General features: G+C 39.9%; 1 protein-coding gene across 3 annotated transcripts; it reads left to right on the top strand.

Moving 5' to 3' along the window:
* The first annotated feature begins 9,404 nt into the window (after positions 1-9,404).
* Positions 9,405-19,075, top strand: gabrr3a (gamma-aminobutyric acid type A receptor subunit rho3a). Of its 3 annotated transcripts, XM_069510158.1 has the most exons (10): positions 9,794-9,914; positions 10,070-10,106; positions 10,443-10,555; positions 13,137-13,204; positions 13,298-13,521; positions 14,187-14,269; positions 15,225-15,362; positions 16,740-16,892; positions 18,113-18,306; positions 18,446-19,075. In XM_069510158.1, the coding sequence occupies exons 3-10, from the start codon at positions 10,459-10,461 to the stop codon at positions 18,746-18,748; spliced, it is 1,260 nt and encodes a 419-aa protein (XP_069366259.1). In that variant the 5' UTR covers positions 9,794-9,914; positions 10,070-10,106; positions 10,443-10,458; the 3' UTR covers positions 18,749-19,075. The 3 variants fall into 3 exon arrangements, with proteins under 3 accessions (XP_019941308.1, XP_069366258.1, XP_069366259.1); XM_020085749.2 differs by lacking the exon at positions 10,070-10,106 and having other exon boundaries at positions 9,405-9,914; XM_069510157.1 differs by lacking the exons at positions 10,070-10,106; positions 15,225-15,362 and having other exon boundaries at positions 9,405-9,914.
* The last annotated feature ends 271 nt before the right edge of the window (positions 19,076-19,346 follow it).

Genomic DNA, 19,346 nt, shown 5'->3' with positions numbered 1-19,346 from the left:
TAACTCATGTCAACAACTTTCTGGCTGACCTATGAATTTGTTCACAAAAAAAACTAAAACAAAGAAAAGGCTGGAGTAGGCTCTGGTGCTCCAAGTTGTAAAAATGTTGACTCTCAGATTGTTGTTTTAGCAGTATGTGGAGGCGGGAGGAGGCCCCATCCATCCCTGTGTTGGAAACTGATCCAACCTCACTCCCCCTCTTAACTGTGAAGAGTAAAAACCCCTCACAGTCAGAGACGTCCCACACACACTGCGACACGGAGCGAATCATTTCATCCAATCAGGATTGATCTTAAACTGACAATACCACATGTATCATGGTAGATCGTCAGTAAATAAAATGTAAAAGCTGAGGTGAGTTCATCGAGAAGAATCAATGAAAAGTTACTCTGGAAAAATCCCTTGATTTCCCAGAGAAGAAAACCTGAACCTCCATGCAAAAAAGCTGCGGTTACGTCATGGGGAGGGGGCTGTGGATTGCAGCCTGGACGGGATGATTACTTCCAGACACAGAGCAAGGGTCTTTATTATAAACACACACACACAAACACACACAGACACGCACACGCACACCTTTGCTTTTTACAATTTCAGAAAAGGAAAACGACACCTATAAATCTCAGGAGGGTCTTGTTTGAAAGCTGGGGCACTTTAAATTTACTGCCAACACAAAAATGTAATTGTCATAGAGCGCTGGAATGTTTCTCCACTTCCTGTCCAAAGACAGTAAAAAAAAAAAAAGGTACGATTTTAAAGTCACCACAGCCACATTCACAGCAAACTGCTGCGTGTGTGTGCATTTTTTAAAACTATAGACTGAAACCATGTGGCTCTGAACTGAGACTGTGGAAAAAAGTAGGGGAGAGGGGAGAACCACGGAGGAACATTTGGTGTCGGGTTGTGGGAGTGGGTGAATGATCTACTCTGGTAATCATCGGGAGGTCTGAGTCACAGCGTGAAAACTCTCAAGTGTCTCCCCCAATCACAAGGATAAGGATAAGCAGGCGAGTTTTGGTGTTAAATGAAGATTCTTTGTTTGTTTTCTTCAAACTGGACTTTGGCCTTGTTGACTCATCTTTCACTTCGTTCCCTTTTAATGAACCGACAGTGAACACCTCACCATGTTATCATCTGCTGTTTCTCACCTGCTCCTGCACCACCCCTGCTTCTGATCTCTCTTGCCCCGGTGACACAATTAAAAAAATATATCACCTTCAAGCACCTGAACCGCTGAACTGAACAATGTGTGTTTACTCTGAACAGTGCCTGTGACCACTAATGAGCCATTTTGTGAAGTTACCCCGCAGCTCACCACAACAAAGAAAACGTAATGAGCAGGATGTAGATCTTAATATGAATCTAAATGAGAAACGCATTTTAATTAGAAAATTGTCTAAAGTTTCAGTAAAAACCACAGAACAAGGTGTTTCTTCTTTGTTTTGCTGTTGCCGAGCCTGTAGTTATACGGCTGTGGTGTAATGTAGGCAGTCGTCCGCACATGTTTGGGCAAGGTCATATTTGTACGCAAACCTGTTGTGGTTTTCTCATCGGTTATTTAAGAAACAATAAAAATGTATGGCTCGTGTTTCCTGTGACGCTTTGGTAAAAAGCAATAGACTCTCCCATACAGGTGCATGCTGGTCTTATGTCTGCCTATATCATAAAAACCTGAGGTGTCTTTTCTGCCTATTATTTATCGCTTACAAAAATACATCTAGGAACAACAATAAAGAGAAGAAACTTGACTTTGTTAGTTTTTTATTCTAAAGGCGGGGAAACAATCATGTGCTTAGAGTCAAAGGTCCAGTCAGTGTGTAGCATTTAGGAGGCTCTATCACCTGAAACAAAGAATCGTTGTTGTCATGACTTTACAATCAGCCCTTTATGTGTTAAAGGGGTCATTGTTGCACCATCATGTTTCTACAGTAACCCAGAAGAGACTAAAAACAAACACTGGCTCTAGAAGTGTGAGGGTGAGATGAGGGGTTTTTGTTTTCGGCAATATTCAACGTCGCCACTAGTTGCCACTAAATTTTACACACTGAACCTTTAATGACAGCTTTTACAGCATATGACACAAGTACTAATCTTGAAGACGTGGCTACTCACATTTACTCCAAATGAATTTGACCAAATTAAACCTGTTTGTTATGTGTGTGGCTCTCTGTTGGATTTGGCTGTTTACTGTGTGTGATCCTGCTCTGGTTGTTGCTCATTTATGGCCAAATACTTTCATTACTGGCTGCGTAAGTTCATGCCTATAAAGGCCAGGCTCACCGCTTCCAAATCCATCCGTCTCCAGACTGCTGGACTGCAGCCCGTCATTTTCTTTCGCAGGTGGTCCTTCTGGTTTCTCTTCTCGTTCAATATTAATATCTGGAAGTAAAGCCACGGTAAAGTTCTCTGCTGTTTTTGGCAAATCGCCTGCCAGTTCATCCTGTACATCAAACTGCAGTTGGAGTCTGTTGCACTCAACGCCATTTTGTACGATTATGTATGAAGCTGTGGTGTTCAGAGCCTTATGAGGTCCACCATCAACAAGTCCTAGTCCTGCACCATTGCATCTATGTGAAGCAGTCCTGGTTTCCTCCATTGCTGTAAAAGTAACACACACATGCACGCGCAGACAAAAAATAATTATTTTGAAGTATTTTACAGAGAGTTAGCTTTGATTTCATTTATTTATTAATTTCTCAACACTGAAGCAAATTTGTGAGATTAGGTTGAGATTATCTTTGCCTCCATTAATTTTTAGGAGTTTCAGTGACATTCGGAAGAATGTTTGCCACCCTCAACTATTCCTCTTTGGATTTATAAATAGTCTATCCCTTAAAAAAATGTTTTTGCCGCAGCAACATAACCAATACAAATGTTCATGAGTCTTAGTTCAAAAGATACACAATTGTCTCTTAGATAACACCACGTCCTATCCTCCTGAATCAGCATAATTCTCACTAATGCGTGTTTTGATGCACATCTTGATCCAGACGCTGATCCAGACACTGTCTCAACATGTAAACACATTTTGTACCATCAAAAATGCTAACTGATTATAGAGCAGCTTTTGGCGGGTGATGGGGATATGTGCTCTATAAATGCTTTCTAATTCATGTTAACATAAAATAACAGCAGGCTTTGAACCGTGGGATTATGTCTCTCGGGTGCAACACATTCATGACACTTCTACGTGCGCTCCAAAGGTTTGAACACCTCACACACACAGTATCTCACATACCTCTTTGTCTTACACACTGAGGGAGGGCCACAATGATGGTGAACAACACAAAGGCTGCCGAAGCTGCAGTGCTCCACCACGATCTCTGCACTCTCTGCTCATCCACACCTGCAGAGTAAACAATGCACAGCTTCTATTTCACTTCCTGCATTGGTTTATTGAGATTACACCTCTCCAGAAACAGAACAATTTAATACTCACTTATTGGCGCGACAGTGATGTTTACTCTGGTCTGAACCACGTGTCTGCTATGCAGGCTGGAGAAGGTGCAGGTGTAAGTCCCGGAGTGATCCTCGCTGTCTGGTTTGTGCAGCAGAAGAGATCCGTCTCCCAGCAGGAGCAGTTCCTGGTCCAGGTCACCTTGGCCCTCCCACTGGTTCATGGTGATTCTGGTTCTGCTGTCATATCTCAAGATAACAGTGGGCTCGGTGAACACGGTGAAGGTCCAGGTGAGGGAGAAATTCTGGAGAGTGTGTGGAGCCACACATGGGATGGACAGAGCATGACCCTCTTCCTGGGTCATGTCCTCTGAAGGAGAGTTCACACACACACATTTACATTTCTTTTTGTCAGAAATTATCTTCTTTATTAAAACTTTATAACTCTACAATCTTAATGCACCTTGGTTTTTCCGAGACGCGGTCCACACCTGGGTCTTGTCCGCTGATGTGAACGTGCAGAAGTAGGTGTGGTTTGAGTGATCACCCAGAATCCTCAGGGTGCTCTCCACTGTGAACAGACCCTTGTGGTCAGTGGTTTTAAGGGTTGAATTTCCCAGAGCTCCCTGGGCATAGGCGGGGTCCGTGGCCCATGTCACCTGAGGGACGGGGTATATGTTATGAGAGGAGCAGGTGGCCACCTCATCAGTCATCTCCATCATCACTGACTGGATGAGGGCTGAGAGGAAAAAGACAACAGAGCATTTAATGAGAATATTAAAATCTGTGTGGCACTGACAACCAGAATGAAACTATTTAACTTGACGTGACTCTTGCATCTCATAAACGAGGAGCCAGAAGCAGTTCTGGTGAAGTGGGATTTGAACTTCTGTGATACCATATGTACCCTGTCATTTAATGTACTGTGAGCTCCATTCTGCTCCTTCTCTGTAGCAGTGCTGCCCTTTAGCACCCCCGCTCGTTCAAATCTCCCGCAGATGGAGCTTTTCTGCTGCACTAATGCCCCGGCCCGCTGGCTACACTGTAGGGGTTAGTAGGGCAGAGAGCTAGCATGAGCTAAGCTAGCGTATCCAGAGGCTTCTTCTCAGCACATGATTGATGAAATAAGATTTCTAAATTTAAAAACTGGACATTTAGACTTTGCAGCAGAGACGTTTCTGTGCGTAGCATTTTTATGTTGGAGGTTTTGGCGTCTGTCTCCTCTAGGGATTTGTTAGACATTCTGCCAAAATACAAATCTCATATTTAATGAATCAGTGGCCTTCTTGTGGAGATTGTTTATCCCCTCCTCATGCCAGAGCATTTCTGTAATCAACAAAATGTCCTTCCTGTCCTTAAAAATACACGCAGGTTGTATGGAAGCCCACCAGTGAATGAAAACACATAAATCACATGAGATTAAAAAGTCATGATTAGGAGTTAGTGAGTAATCTTATTACTTAGTCATCATATGACATCAAAACATTATAATTATGAGAAAATAAATACATTGTCATGAATATGAGATAATAAGTCATAATTATGAGATATTTAAAATATGAGGTATCTAATGATTTCAACTGTTTTATCTCCTAATCAATTTTGAATCCCATATTTATGATTTTTGAATCCCATTCTTATGGAATTAATCTTAATCTGATCATTTTGTTTTATCTTGAAATGGGTTTCCATACAGTTGCGATACAATGACATGAAAAACAACAAAGTGGAATGACTGCTTCAGTGCCTCTCTGTTTCACCAGCATAACCTTCAGAGAATTTGAAGGTAGTTAGGTGTACCTACTAAACTGGAAACAGAACATATAACAAATACATTTCTATATTACATGACAAATAACCATTAACAGTTTAGGTGTTAGCTGTTTGCTTTTCAAATTCTTTGCTATTAAAACACAAACAAAAGCCAGTCTCTCCGGGCAGGAGTGGAAAAAAAGAGTGCCACTTGTTCCACCCTGTAGTTACAACCTTGACGATAATTTATGAATGGAGACACTTCTACTACTCACAACTTCATCATAGCAGAATTAACCAATTTTAGACCAAAGAAGAAAGCTTAAAACAAAATGAGTGAAATACACAACATTTCTGATATACTGAAGGTAATACTGTAACATTTTACTGACCTTTGACCTCCAGGTTGATAAAGATCTCCTGGTTGCCCTTCCGTGTGCTCGTGTAACATTTGTACCTGCCCCTGTCTTGAACTTTGACCCTCCTGAGCAGCAGGGAGGCATTGCCATGAGGGATGTGCGAGTTGAACAAGCAGGTCCTTCCGCTGAAGTGTTTGTTCTGGAGTCCAAACTGGTCCTTGTTGTAGTAGTAGCTGTGCACAGGGATTTGCTGCTTGTACCAGTGGATCACCACGGTGCTGGTGGGTTGGAAGCTGCAGGGCAGGATGCAGTCGTCTTGGATGATACAGGTGACGTTGGTATCTGGTATAACTTTGAAATGGAAGAGCAATCATCAAGATAAATACATCCAGTTTCATTTCTTTTCTAACTTTGCAGCCACATCAGTGCTGTCTTCTTCAGGCTTGATTAAACTTTAATAGTACCAACAAAACTTTAATATGACTCTAATAAAAATGCAAAATTTGATTAACAAGTTCAACAGATTTCATTGCCTCTTAAACATCGGAGCTGTTTGTTTAGCTAAAATAAAGTTGCTGTTGTCAGACTTCACCCCTGATGGTGGCTGAATATTTTCTCCAGATGTGCTCAGCTTTCACAGCTGAGGACGCAACGCAGCTGTGTTTGCTCCTCGTGTGGAAAAATGAAGGCAAACTAATGTTGTTTGTGACAGCTCTCATTTTTTAATGCTGTGTCATCCTTCAAAACACACGACTGCTCAATGAAACTTGGCATCATATGAACTACTGTTAAATCATTTTCAAATGAAATGGGGAAGATTAAGTGAATTTCCTTGTTGCTCAGTGGATGAATGAAACTTAAAAAGTGGAAGTGACAAAGAGCAGCTATTTTTTCTTATCTACTGTTTTCCTCGTTTTGCCTTCTCCTTACAAGCATGCGTAAGCAAATAGATTATCATCAGTATATTGATAGTTCCACAGTTTCTACCATAAAAATACTGTCTTTTAACATATTCTCAAGGTACTTTAGGTAGTTTACCAAAACTAAGATGGCGTTCGGAGAGTGCCCCCTAAAGAAACCACATTTAAATTCACTATGTCCGGCTTTTTATTTTGATCTGCACCACATTGCACACACTTATCAATATCAGTCCCTTAAACGTGGCTTGTTTTTACCAAGATCCAAGAATTCAAAATCAATGAAAATGTTCAAAAACACAACATTAAAGAAAGTGAAAAAGAATTCTTGGATCTGCATCTTCCCTGAAACAAACTGCATCCTTCCACTAAATTTCATGGTAATCTGTTTTTGCATAATCCTGCTAACAAACAAACAGACAAAGAAACTTTCAGATGATAACAAAACCTTAGCAGACGTAATGAGCTCTCTTTAAGCTGCATTTTCAACGAGACAAAACTTCAATCACTCTCAGGTCTTTGCAAATAATTCCTTGTAATATAATAATATCCCCCATGTTGGTATTCAGGTGTTGAGAAGACTAATCATCATGTGAACTCATATCACAGCACAGACAATTTACTATATCAGATCATCCTACTATTAGAGGATAACTCAATAGTAATCTGTCATCTTGAGTCAGAACAAGCTGCTCATCGATAAACACGAGGAGAAGAGGTCATGTTACGATACCTTTTGAGTCTGTCAATAACAATTTCTCCAAGAAAATCAGAAGCACAGTCATGAGTCCCTGAGAGTCTGCCATGTCAGACGGCCTCTGCTCTGAGGTGTTGCTCCTGCAACAGATTTGGCACGCATGTGTGTGAAAGCACACGGCTGTGCAGTGAGCTGTGTCTGTGCGATTCCACTTTACATCCTTCCTAACACTAATGAAACACTGACTAATTAACCAGGCGGGTGAACGTTTAACCACACTGCTTCTGTGTGCTGCATCACTCACACTCACACACACACTGAACTAACACTGTGCATTTGTTTAAATATTCATAATAAGTAGACATATTGACTGATTTTATCTTGAAAGGACAAGCTCAAACCACTCACACCCACATAATGTCAAATAAAACAAATAAAAACCAGATCTAAAATTATAGGAGACAACAACTCTTTTAAATCTCTCTTAAAGACACATTTTCTATACGAGTGCTTTCTCTGGACTTGGAGTCTAAATTCTCTTTTACCTTTTTTAAACTTCTCAGCCTGTTACTGTACAACGTTTTTTTAAAAATCCTGGCTCTGATTCTACTGACCAGTTTAAGCATTTTTAGTTGAACTATTTTTGTTTAATCATGTTTTATTTTACTTAGTTTTTTTACTCTTTGCTCATCTTATTTTACCCTCATACATCTACTATAATTTAGTCTAATGTTGTGTGATCTTCAAACTGCTTTTAATTGTTTATTGCTCCCAAAGGGTAAGCCCTATATAGGATGGATGGTTGGATGGGTGGATGGATGGAGAGATAAATGAAGAGATAAATGGAGAAATAAATGATGGATCATTATAATCATTGTTATTGTTATTACTATTTGTCAGAAAATTAGGCCTTTGTCTCTTCCTAATGCACTAAAGTGATAATCCTGTATACCCTTAAGAGTTATTCTATTATCTGCACTTTTTCTGAATAATCTGCTTTTATCAAATTCTACAAGCATTTATTTAAGTTCAAAATTGTAATGCTTTGTCAGAAACAACACAACAATGAAACGCCCTCTTTCACAGATGTTTACTTTTTTATAGAAAAAACGGATGATGGGATATTACTGATTTAGAGCACAAATAAAATAGATAAATAAAAGCTTCATAATTAGTTGCAAGCAATATGGAATGCAAATCATCTGTCTGTGATAATGCTCTTATTTTTTCTAAATTTTGGCAAAAACAGAAGATGCCCTCTACATGACCTGTAGAGGGCACAGATGAGATGTCCCTGGTGCATGTGAATAGCTGCCTGCTGTCCAGCAGCTGTGGGGTCACATGTACGAGTGAAACAAGGTCCACGTGCATGATTCTTTAAGATGCCATTGCTCATGTCTGCCCTCAATCAACTTAAATCCCAGATTAAGGGGATGGTGCGACTGGAGAAGAGTCATTCTGCTCATGCTCTGATGTTACTATTGATACTGATCAAGTTTCCTCTTGCGTGTGGGAGGTTTTCAATCTTTCCTTGATGAAATACAGTCTCATTGAATACATTTGTTTTAATAAACTTTTGTATTTCCATGTCATTTCTTTATTTCAAAGTTGCAACAGGCTTGAATTACTCATGTCTAATGGGCACTATCGTGCATAGACCACAAGCACAAAACATCATCTGTACTAAAATGCATTATGTTGTATATGTAGAGTGCTTGATAGTGATGCCGTAGCAAAGCAGTTAAAAAGTATTCATTTCTAAATATTAAGAAAAAACAAAGAGTCTTTTAACCAGGATCTAAAATGGGCTGAAAAACATAAGGGTTTTGAAGGTTAAACCAAAGAAAGGTGCAGTTCTGTGACTTCATGTTGTGAATAATGTTGTTAGGGATTGGACCATAGGTACATTTGCAAAAACCCTAACCCCATGCTCCTGTGTTCTTATATTTGATGAGTGTAAACCAGTTCAAATCCTCAGTTAGGAGTCATATCTTCTGCTATGAATGACATCTGCTCAGGGGCCACAAGTGCAACGTTTGCAGATGTGGCCCAGACATAGGCTTGCATCTGTTTCCTCTGGATGGGATCATTCGCATCCTCCCACCACTGCAGTGTGCAACTCTATGGAAAATCCTGTACAAAGTAGGCTACAGGCTTTTTATTTTTATCTGGCCAGAATGATGATGAAACTGCTGGTCGTATTACCCCCCGCCCCCTCTCCCCGCCCCTCTGCCGCCGCCAGTTTGTAGGTTACTGAAAGATTTCACCAACCACAGATAAGAAGATTAGAGAGGAATTAATGGTATTCCTTTGTCATTATAGGAATAAATTGATATTTGGTTTTAAATCAGGGGGTGGGGGAGTCGGAGGAACATGTTGTGTCAGGAGACATAAGCAGAGGGATGGCACAGTGACAAGCAAACTTAGCCAGGGGGATGCCTGTGCACCGGAGCTAAGTGCTGGATCATGTTACAGGAGATGAGAGAGCAGGATAACGCACAAGTAGCTGGGGGTGTGCGTGGCGGAATGAGTGCTGCTGGGACATGGACGGACAAGTAGGGGACGGGGGCAGCTGTGGCATTCCCTGGGTGAGACGCTGACGCAGTGGGAGGAACGTGCGGGTTCCTCTCGTCTTTCCAGCCCCAGCTTAACCATGAGAGTGGCCCTCCTGGCCTTCAGACTGATGTGGTTGGCCTGGTTGTGGCCCATCACCCAGCTCCACGGCAGCCACTTCCCGAACAAGAGGAGACACAAGGATGTGTATGTCGGAGAGAACACCAAACAGAAGCATGGAGGGTGAGGACAAGTGGGACTTGTTGCTTTGTTCAGTTGATTTTTGCTGTTAGAAATTGTCCTTTTGATGTCTGGCATCCATTTTATTTTTGTGATGATATTCAACTGAATGCACGTATGGTTGTGTAATATGGTTTTCGTTTTTTGTTTGACGTCAGAGATTCGAGGTAGGAGCAGGTCATAGGATCTTTTGAGGTGAGAGATAAAGAAGATATAACTCGGTGATGTAATGTTGATGTTGCTTAATGAAAACAAAAAGAGTTAGATCATCAATAAAGCTTGCGATAAAGATGCAATTCATGAGACAGATACAAGACAGACCCGTCGGTATCTTAAAATCTGTTGATTCACCGACAGTAAAAGAACTCTCATTAGACTGAGGTCTCTGGATTTAATCATCGTGCTAAAAGTCCAATTAACCATCACTAACACCCTGGACCAGATGTCAGCTCTGTTTCCAGTATGCATTAGAAAGAGAAAGCTGGAGACGGAGATTTTAATGCAAGCTGTTATCTGTTCTTTGCTCGTCAGGCGGGTGGATCTTAAGATGAAAAAGCTGGACAGCACCAAGTCTCTGCTTATTAAATCTGAGCAGCTGCTTCGGATTGAAGACCATGACTTTGCGATGCGGCCGGGCTTTGGAGGTAAGACACGCAGATATCCATCTTTTTTAAAAATCGATTTAGTTTCCCTCTTCATATTTAATTTTTTCTTGTTATTTTTAATAACCATGCACCTTCCTGGCAACTCAGTGAGGTCAATGTAGGTTACTGTGCTGTCTTTGGTAATAGGCCTCCAAAAAAAAAAAAACAGTGACCTAGATTGTCTGCAGTGTGAGACAATGACTGCAGACAGTAGTACAGATAAAATAATCTCAACTGTGAACCTAATTCTGCAGAGGGAAAAAAGAAAAGCCTGGCATTAGAGGACATTTAACAAACTGTTGTCAGAGCTTTTTTGGCACAAATCTACAAATTTGTAGGTTTAAGCTTGGTATAGATGACCACATTTTTAAAAACAGAGCAAATACAAAAGCTATTGCACAAAGTTTTGGAGTGCTGCTCAGTGACTTGTTGTCTGCTTCCTGAGTGGTTGTGTCACATCCAATTTTTTTGAAATTCAGTAAAAGGGTAGACCAAGGACCAAGGAAGAAGCCATTAACTCATTGGCCAGATCCAGGAGTAGTTTAGGTTGAGAATAAATCATGGCTCATCAATCAGGCATATTTAGGGGAACCAAATCTTTGAGTGTGTGCAGCTTGAATGAATGTAAGGCATGCTGGGCCTTGACAGAGGTATGTGCGCTATTGAGTTTCATTATAGTTTAATTTATGAACAATAAAGTTCTTGTGTACCGCTATGTTATTAATAATTAATGTTATTAATCCTTTACTTTGTGAATACTGTTTCACTCTCTTGTCAAATTGACATTATGATTTGAATAATGGATTTTATACCTTTGACATTTTGCATCACTGCATTTGCTTCTTGTTGCGTGACTTTTACGCCCAAATGAAAAAAATGATGAGGACTTTTGGTCCGGGACCCTAGCTGCCGTATATAATCCCTCCCACCTCACTAACCTATTCTAATCGTAGACTGATGGTTTTGAGAGCTTACCTTCATTAGATAATGGCAGTGGATTGTTTTTAGTTCACATACATTTACAGTAGTGGACAATGACATAGAAAGCATTCAATATGTTCCTGGATAAATGGGGGCATTGCTTCTTCTGCAACAATGAAGTTACAACACTGCGTTGTTTCATATTCTGAGGGAAAAACGTTATCTCCTGTTTTTTAAACAGACACACACATGCAGGACTCCTGCATGTGTGTGTCTGTCTCAGTTGGTCTTCACACAAACTGACAATCACATTTATTTAGTTATTAATAGATGGCTTTAAAAGACAACAATAATAAGTGACAAAATATTTTGCACGCAGGTTGTGGTGCAGGTTGAACCTTTTTGTTGAAAGGCCTCAGTGAAGGGCTGATGCTTCAGTTTCAGACAACAAAACCACAAATGGCAAGAGAACCACTGATTTAGATCCTGGCTCACATGCTCACAAAACTCACATGACCAAAAAAGTCAATTGACAGGATGGTTGGCATCAGTGTTTGTCTTGGTGCCTTTGAGGTGTGTTTCATAGAACCTAAATTCATAAATGAATTAGTGCTTTTTAAATCTGTAAGATGTTAACTACATAACTTAAGGGATATTATATCCATGGAAGTCACTGTACTGCACCCGTTATTCCAAAAGGCCAGATTTCATAAATAGTACAAACCTGCTTTGGATATCTTGTTTGTCTACAAATGTCTAGTTTTGAAAAGATCATATGTTTACATTTTTCCAAAATTGTAGCAGTGCCCTTAAGTTAGCTGTCTATAAATTAAATGTATGTAGTCTCATAAGGTGATATAGTTATTAGGGTGATGTACTTAGTATTTAGTGTAGTTGATAATACTGTTTCAGTACTTCTAATGTGGAAGTCCTGAGAGAAAATTCTGGCTATCCATTTTCTAAGTCTGACCTACGTTACATTCTCCTCTGTGTTAATGACTTAAGAACAAATGATAAAAAAACTCTAATCATTTTCGATGCAGGTGGGATATATAGGTTTTTAAAAGTGGAAACAGATTTAGCTTGGTTATTTTCTTAATCTGAGAAAACTATTTGGAAAGTTTTGGAAGATGAAACAAATTAATTACTCACATAGAAAAAACACAAATGCTCTCAAGGCTGTTTAGACACGGGGAAAGGTGCACCTGAACCTCTAGTGGATAAAATGAGTATAACAACAACAAATATTAAAAACTAAAAATTATCACTGCAAAGACTTTTTTCACTTGTTCTTGAGACATAAAGAAAACAATGGATCAAATAGTTTCCTTTGTCTCTTGCCTCTCAAGGATTTTCTAGCATCTTGTGTTTCCTGTGTGAGTAGGAGACTTGACAGTGCTGTGTATCTATCACTTCTGAGTAAATCTCTTTTAAAGTATTTATTTTGATCACAATTCTGAGCTGAGTCGTGTTTACGAAGCTGAATGATGTCAGGGTCATCGCTCTTATCCAACCTTTAGTCTCTGTCACCTGTACGCTGTGGTCCATGTCATGTAACTCAGTGGTGGGATTTGTACACATATAATCTCTGGTAGATTCTCAGAGGATGTGATTTAACTTCTGCTTAAAGCTGATCCATTAAACGTTTGACCCTCTGCAGGTTCAGCTATTCCAGTCGGCATCGACGTCCAGGTAGAGAGCATTGATAGCATATCGGAAGTAAACATGGTACGTGCTTCTAGTATTTGCTGAAATACAATACCTAAATTTCACTGTTGGGCTTGATCAACTGTTTTTGTTTTTATTTTACTTTATTTCTAGGACTTTACTATGACTTTGTACTTGAGGCATTATTGGCAGGACGATCGACTGGCTTTTCCTTCCAGCAGCAACAAGAGTCGTACCTTTGACGCACGTCTTGTGAAGAAAATTTGGGTTCCTGATGTTTTCTTTGTTCACTCTAAACGCTCGTTCATCCATGATACAACCATGGAGAATATCATGCTGAGGGTTTTTCCTGATGGCAACATCCTCTACAGTGTCAGGTGAGAAAAAACCTTTTTATTCATTGCTCATAAAGAGATTAGGTTAAAGTAGGAACAGTTAAAGTCAGACTATTTGATCTGGATGAATAGCTGCTACTGTTGCTACTATTACAAAACAAGTCTCCTATTCTCAAGTTGATGCCAGAAAGGTGCAATACAAACATCAGACAGAAGTGGATGGAACAACATTATTGTTGCATTCAGCTACATCACTTCTACTATCAAAGGTTATGTGGTCCTGCTTTAAGCTTAAACGTCATTATAAATGTAATTCAGTGAGTATAATAATTCAAAAATCATTTAAGATTTTAAAGGTTTAAAAGGGACATCAGTCAGGAAATAAATCTCCCAGCCAGGTTGAGCAATTAGAGCCTGAAAGCAATATGAAGAGCTTTAAGACCACAGTCACAATATCCATTTCAACCACAGATGTATGACGTCATCCCTTACAGCACTCTATGACCACAGGCCCTGTCACAAAGGCAATCACTAAATGAACTGATCAGCTCACTTACAAATTGGTCCAGTTTAATACCACATTTCACACACAAGTTGACTGGTTAAGGTTATTCTATGCATCTAAACTCTGAAAGTCATCCATCAGTGTGAATATAACATTTTCTATGATTATGTTGGGGTTTCTTTAACCCTGAGCTATGTTTCAGGATCACTGTGACGGCACTTTGCTCAATGGACTTCAGTAGTTTCCCCCTGGACACACAGAATTGCTCTCTGGAGCTGGAGAGCTGTGAGTATCAAACTGCAGCAGGGGCACTGCTGCTCATAACATATTCAGTGCTATGCCTGCAGAAATACAATGTTACAATTACTGCATTAAATATAAACAAAAGTCTACTGCAAATAATTGGCTTGCTTGATGTATTTTACTGATAGTAAACAACTTAAATAGAATTTAAAGGTGTTAACTAAAGAAATCTTTTAGCCTGTTAAATAATTAAACAAAACAAAATTTTTGATTCCCTTAACCTGAATTAAGTCATGCACAGAATAAGGAATATTTCGACAAGCAGAATTAAGACGTGGAGTATTCTGATTTTAGTCGCATTATGTAAACATAATCTAATTATATCGTCCTAATACACTTTACAACTCAACCTGCATGTCTTTGTACTGTGGGAGGAAGACAGAGAAACCTGAGAAAACCCACACAGACGAGACCTTCTTGCTGTGAGGTGACAGCACTAGCCACTGCACTTCCCTCATGTAAACATCATCATCAAGTTAATGTCTTGTATTGCTGTCCATGTAAACATAATCATTGCATATTACAGCTCAGGGTGGATTACTATACTCCATAACCACACAGTAACCCTCACTGTCTTCTTATTACATGGAATAAAGAGTCATAATCCTCAATCAGGTCAATCTCTGTGCATTAAATATACGTCTGTCTCACTGATGCAGAATTACAAGGGATTATTGAAGATGCTCATGACTGACGATAGAGTCGGGATTTCTTTATAGCATTTGTGGGGGTTCTTTTATCTGTCTGCTTCTTTCTCTTCATCTCTCTGTCTCTCTCTCTCATTATTAACTGGATAAAGCATGGATCCTGATCTCAGAGGAGAGTCAGTAGTGTCCCGTTTCCACTCACTCTCTCCTCTCCTCTGAGAAAAACATCCACTCTTCTAAGATAGGCAACATGTGAAGGTGACACCCCCTCCTTCTCTCCTCTCTTGAAGATGCTTACAATGAGAATGATCTCATGCTCTACTGGAAGAACGGGAACGATTCATTAAGGACTGATGAGATTGTGCTCTCTCAGTTTTTTATTGAAGACTTCCAGCCTTCCTTTGGACTTGCCTTCTACAGCAGTACTGGTATGTGAGGTTGGAGCCACGGGGGCCCTCTGAGCTGTGCGTGGCTTTTGCGTACAACCAAAGGGCTCCTGTTTTTTATCTTATCACACACGCCAGACAATAAAACACTAGCGTTCATCCACATACAATCTGAATGGCTCTATACTCTGTTAAGAAGTCGGGTTAGGATTAGGATGTAGGTCTAAACATCCTGTCCTTTCACTTCACTGCCATTTTGGGAAATAAGCTTATTTACTTTCTTGATGAGAGTTGAGAGAAAAAAATAATACAATGTTCATGACACTCTCATCAATTAGATGATCTTTATAAACAGATTCTGCAAATAGTTCTGCAGAATCTATTGGCGAGGTATAAGGTTTTATAGTCTGACCAATCATGTTTGAGCTGGCTTTGGTTGCAAAAGAGACAGAACACATTGACTGGAATACATCGGCTATCTGCTTTTTACTTAATGGAGAATCTTTTGACTGGTGCTAAGAAAAGGATAGTATACAGTGTACAGCTAACAGAAGACTGAGTCTTGGCCCAGGTATCTACACCAGAAGCAACAAAATATTGGCCGTCTCACCCAGAGGCCAATTTGTTCTCAGACGATAGTTGACAAGCTCCGAGATGGGAAAGTTGAAGCTGGGGGAAAAAACTTTCCTGGGTTTGTTTGAAGACTAGTTCCCCGTGTTCTACTCATAATGCTAAGCTAAGTTCATCCACTGCACCTGGTCAAGACATATTTAACAAATAACACCCCTGTAAAAAATGTAATTAGCTATTGCACTGAATAAAACAACTCATTGTGTTAACATGTAGCCTACTGGTATTTGGATTTGTTGCTTTCTGGCAGAGCCAAGCTAGCTGTTGTTATGCTAAGCTAAGCTTTGCAGTGGTAGGCAGTGTAACTCTTGGCAAGAAAGCAAATATGCAGCGTTCCCAAAATGTTGAACTTTTCCTTTAAATACTTTGTAGAAGACTGAAGCATTGATTCACTAAAGTGTAATGGCATGTTGACATCTTCTATTTCAAATTTCATACATAAGAAAGTCATCATGTGCCTTTCTTTTTGCATTATTAAAACGTAATATGTCAGATTTAGTTTCAGGGTTATATGACTGATGGCAAAACCCAGCCTGCCACTGCCACTGTCATTATCAGTGTGACAGACAGAAAGGGGCCAGGGAGATTTTCTTCTCAGTGTGAAATAATCTTGAGTGGACCAGTTACATAACTACAGTTCTACGCCAGAAAGCCATTTCTTTTACATCTAAGTAAAAGTAGTTAGTTTGTTGCTGCAGGTCCACCTTGTACTTGATTTATACTTTTGTTCTTGTCATTAAACCCTGCTGCTCCCCACTGCCAGTTTTTGTGTATTTATCTCTTTCTCAGGTTGGTACAATCGGCTCTACATAAACTTCATTCTCAGGAGGCATATCTTCTTCTTCATGCTTCAAACGTACTTTCCCACCATGCTGATGGTGATGCTGTCCTGGGTGTCCTTCTGGATAGACAGGAGGGCAGTACCTGCTCGTGTCTCTCTGGGTACTGAGATCTCGCGTCAACACAGACATCAACACATTAATTGAACATGGAGCCTCTTACGAAAGACACAAACTTCATAATATACGCAGTTGATGAAGAAAATAGGCCCCGTTCAGACACGTCCTGAGACATCCATCACAAGCGGACAGTGTTAAGTTCATCTGTTCACAACTGGCATGTCCTGAATGTGTATTCAGTGAACACTTGTGATTGGAACTAACTTCGAAAGATCTGCAAATTAACATGTACGCCATTTCTGTTTGCGAGGACCAAATCATGTTGTTTTTAGCCAGTCTGACTTTTGACGTTTGTGTCAATGCGATCAAGAGAGAAAGGGATCAAGGGGAGTCACGGCGGGCTGAATGAAGGAATGTGCAGTAAGCAGCTGTACTAAGTAAGATTTTACCCATTGGGTATCATTATGTGGCGATCAGTGTTGATATGAGGTGGTGGCAATAAACACATCAACATTTAAACACTGAGAAGAGTTAAAAAATACATTTGCTTCATTTCGAAACTGCAGCGGGTATTTAAGAAACAAGCGCAGGGTCATCTTGGTCGATTTGCTCTGTCTTGTATGCGTTATTTTGGTTTCTTCTTCTTCTCCTTGCTGCCATGCATTAAATCTTTGCTAGTGTAAATGATATACAAGTTTATTTACATATAGGGTGGGGAGGTGAGATCCAATCACGAGACCCATCTGGGGCTGTATTTTAATGCCAGGTGTGAATGCACGTACTAAGAGCTGTCTACTTGTGACCAGATCACTCAGGACAGATGTTAATACCAGGCCTGAACAGGGTCATATTCACCATAACAACATTTTTAGTTTTATTTAAGAGGATGGTCCAACATTTGAAGAAGTGCGCTTTCTACAGATATCAACATTCCCACCTAACCTTTGGCAAAAGAGAAAAAAAAGCATATTTTCCAAAATATCAAACTATTCCTTTAACATTTTTGGTGCTAAGGTTCATTAAAATGATTTTGAAGGTAGGATGAAAGCCAGCAAAGTAATATTTTGGTCACTTTACAGTAATTGTGGATAATGTTTTGCTGTTTTGGAGTGAAAGTCATACACAAAAGAATTATCACCACAAAAATATTAACTGGAATTAATTTGGTTATGATGTTTACTGTATTTAGTGATGTTTTCATGACTTGACCAACTGTTCACCAGAACCCTATTGAGCGGAGATGTTTCTGATGTTTGGTTCCAGGCATCACCACGGTTCTGACCATGTCCACCATCATCACTGGTGTCTCAGCCTCTATGCCACAGGTGTCTTACGTCAAAGCCGTGGACATCTACTTGTGGGCAAGCTTCCTGTTCGTCTTCCTGTCTGTCATTGAGTACGCTGCTGTCAACTATTTCACCACAGTCGAGGAAATGAAGAAGCTCAGAGGGGCAAAGGTCATTCACATTTAGTTTACTTGCGGCCTCTAATGGCTTCTTTTATAACATGTGACTTTTGTCTTACAGAAAATAATTCCCTATCTAGAGCTTTCTGTCCTCAAAGCCTAACACCCCTCTCCTCCCTCTGTCGCTGCAGATCCCCTCCTCTTTCAACGCTACACAGGCTATGGCGTTTGACGGCTGTTTCCATGACAACGACATTGACCTGACTCCTTTCTCGGAGGTTCCTAGCACGCCGAACACGGAGAGGAACACCCAGTCACGAAACTCCACCGTCTCTGCACCCACAGAGGGGACCAGGCTACGCCGCAAGCACCCTTTAATACAAAATCTCAGCTTCATCATGAGCAACAGCTACATGATAGACTCTTACTCCAGAGTCATATTTCCCCTGGCTTACCTGCTCTTCAACATCATTTACTGGAGTTTATATGCATAGAGCATAAACTATGCTGAATAAACACTACTTTTCTTCACCATTAAATCACCAACAGGCTGCAATAAACTAATATATACAATAACTTGTTCTGCTGTGGGATACGACCTCTTGCATGAAGTCTTCAGTTGTAAATTGAGGTCGGCTGTTGCTTTATTTTTGCTGATGTTTCTGTGTATTTTTAGCATGCCTGTTTTATATGAGATAAAGTTTTAATCAAACAAATGTATTTACATTTATAGTGATTTGTTCTATTGTGGGATTAGACACAAAATATCAAACTGTATATTTACAGTACAATTTCTTGAATAATATACCAATACTCTCAAAGATGTGTCAAGCTTGATTTTTTTTTTTTTATCTATGACAGGAGACGCATTTAAGTATAAGAAATAAAACCACTTTTAGGGCTTTTTGTGCATGTTGGTTTAAAGCTGAGGATTTAAAGTTCATCACTGCCCTTGTAAACAGAAACTTAAGAAAATATTTTGGCATTATACAACACTCGCAACGCTACAGCAGACAAAACATAAATGCAGCATGACTTAAACTATGACCCTACAAACAATGAAGCTAAAGACACACACACACACACTGCAAT

Source organism: Paralichthys olivaceus, chromosome 15 (assembly GCF_024713975.1).
Source record: "Paralichthys olivaceus isolate ysfri-2021 chromosome 15, ASM2471397v2, whole genome shotgun sequence".
NCBI classification, from domain to species: Eukaryota; Metazoa; Chordata; class Actinopteri; order Pleuronectiformes; family Paralichthyidae; genus Paralichthys; species Paralichthys olivaceus.
The sequence above is the reverse complement of the archived record's forward strand: the minus strand, read 5'-3'. Positions and strand labels throughout refer to the sequence as shown.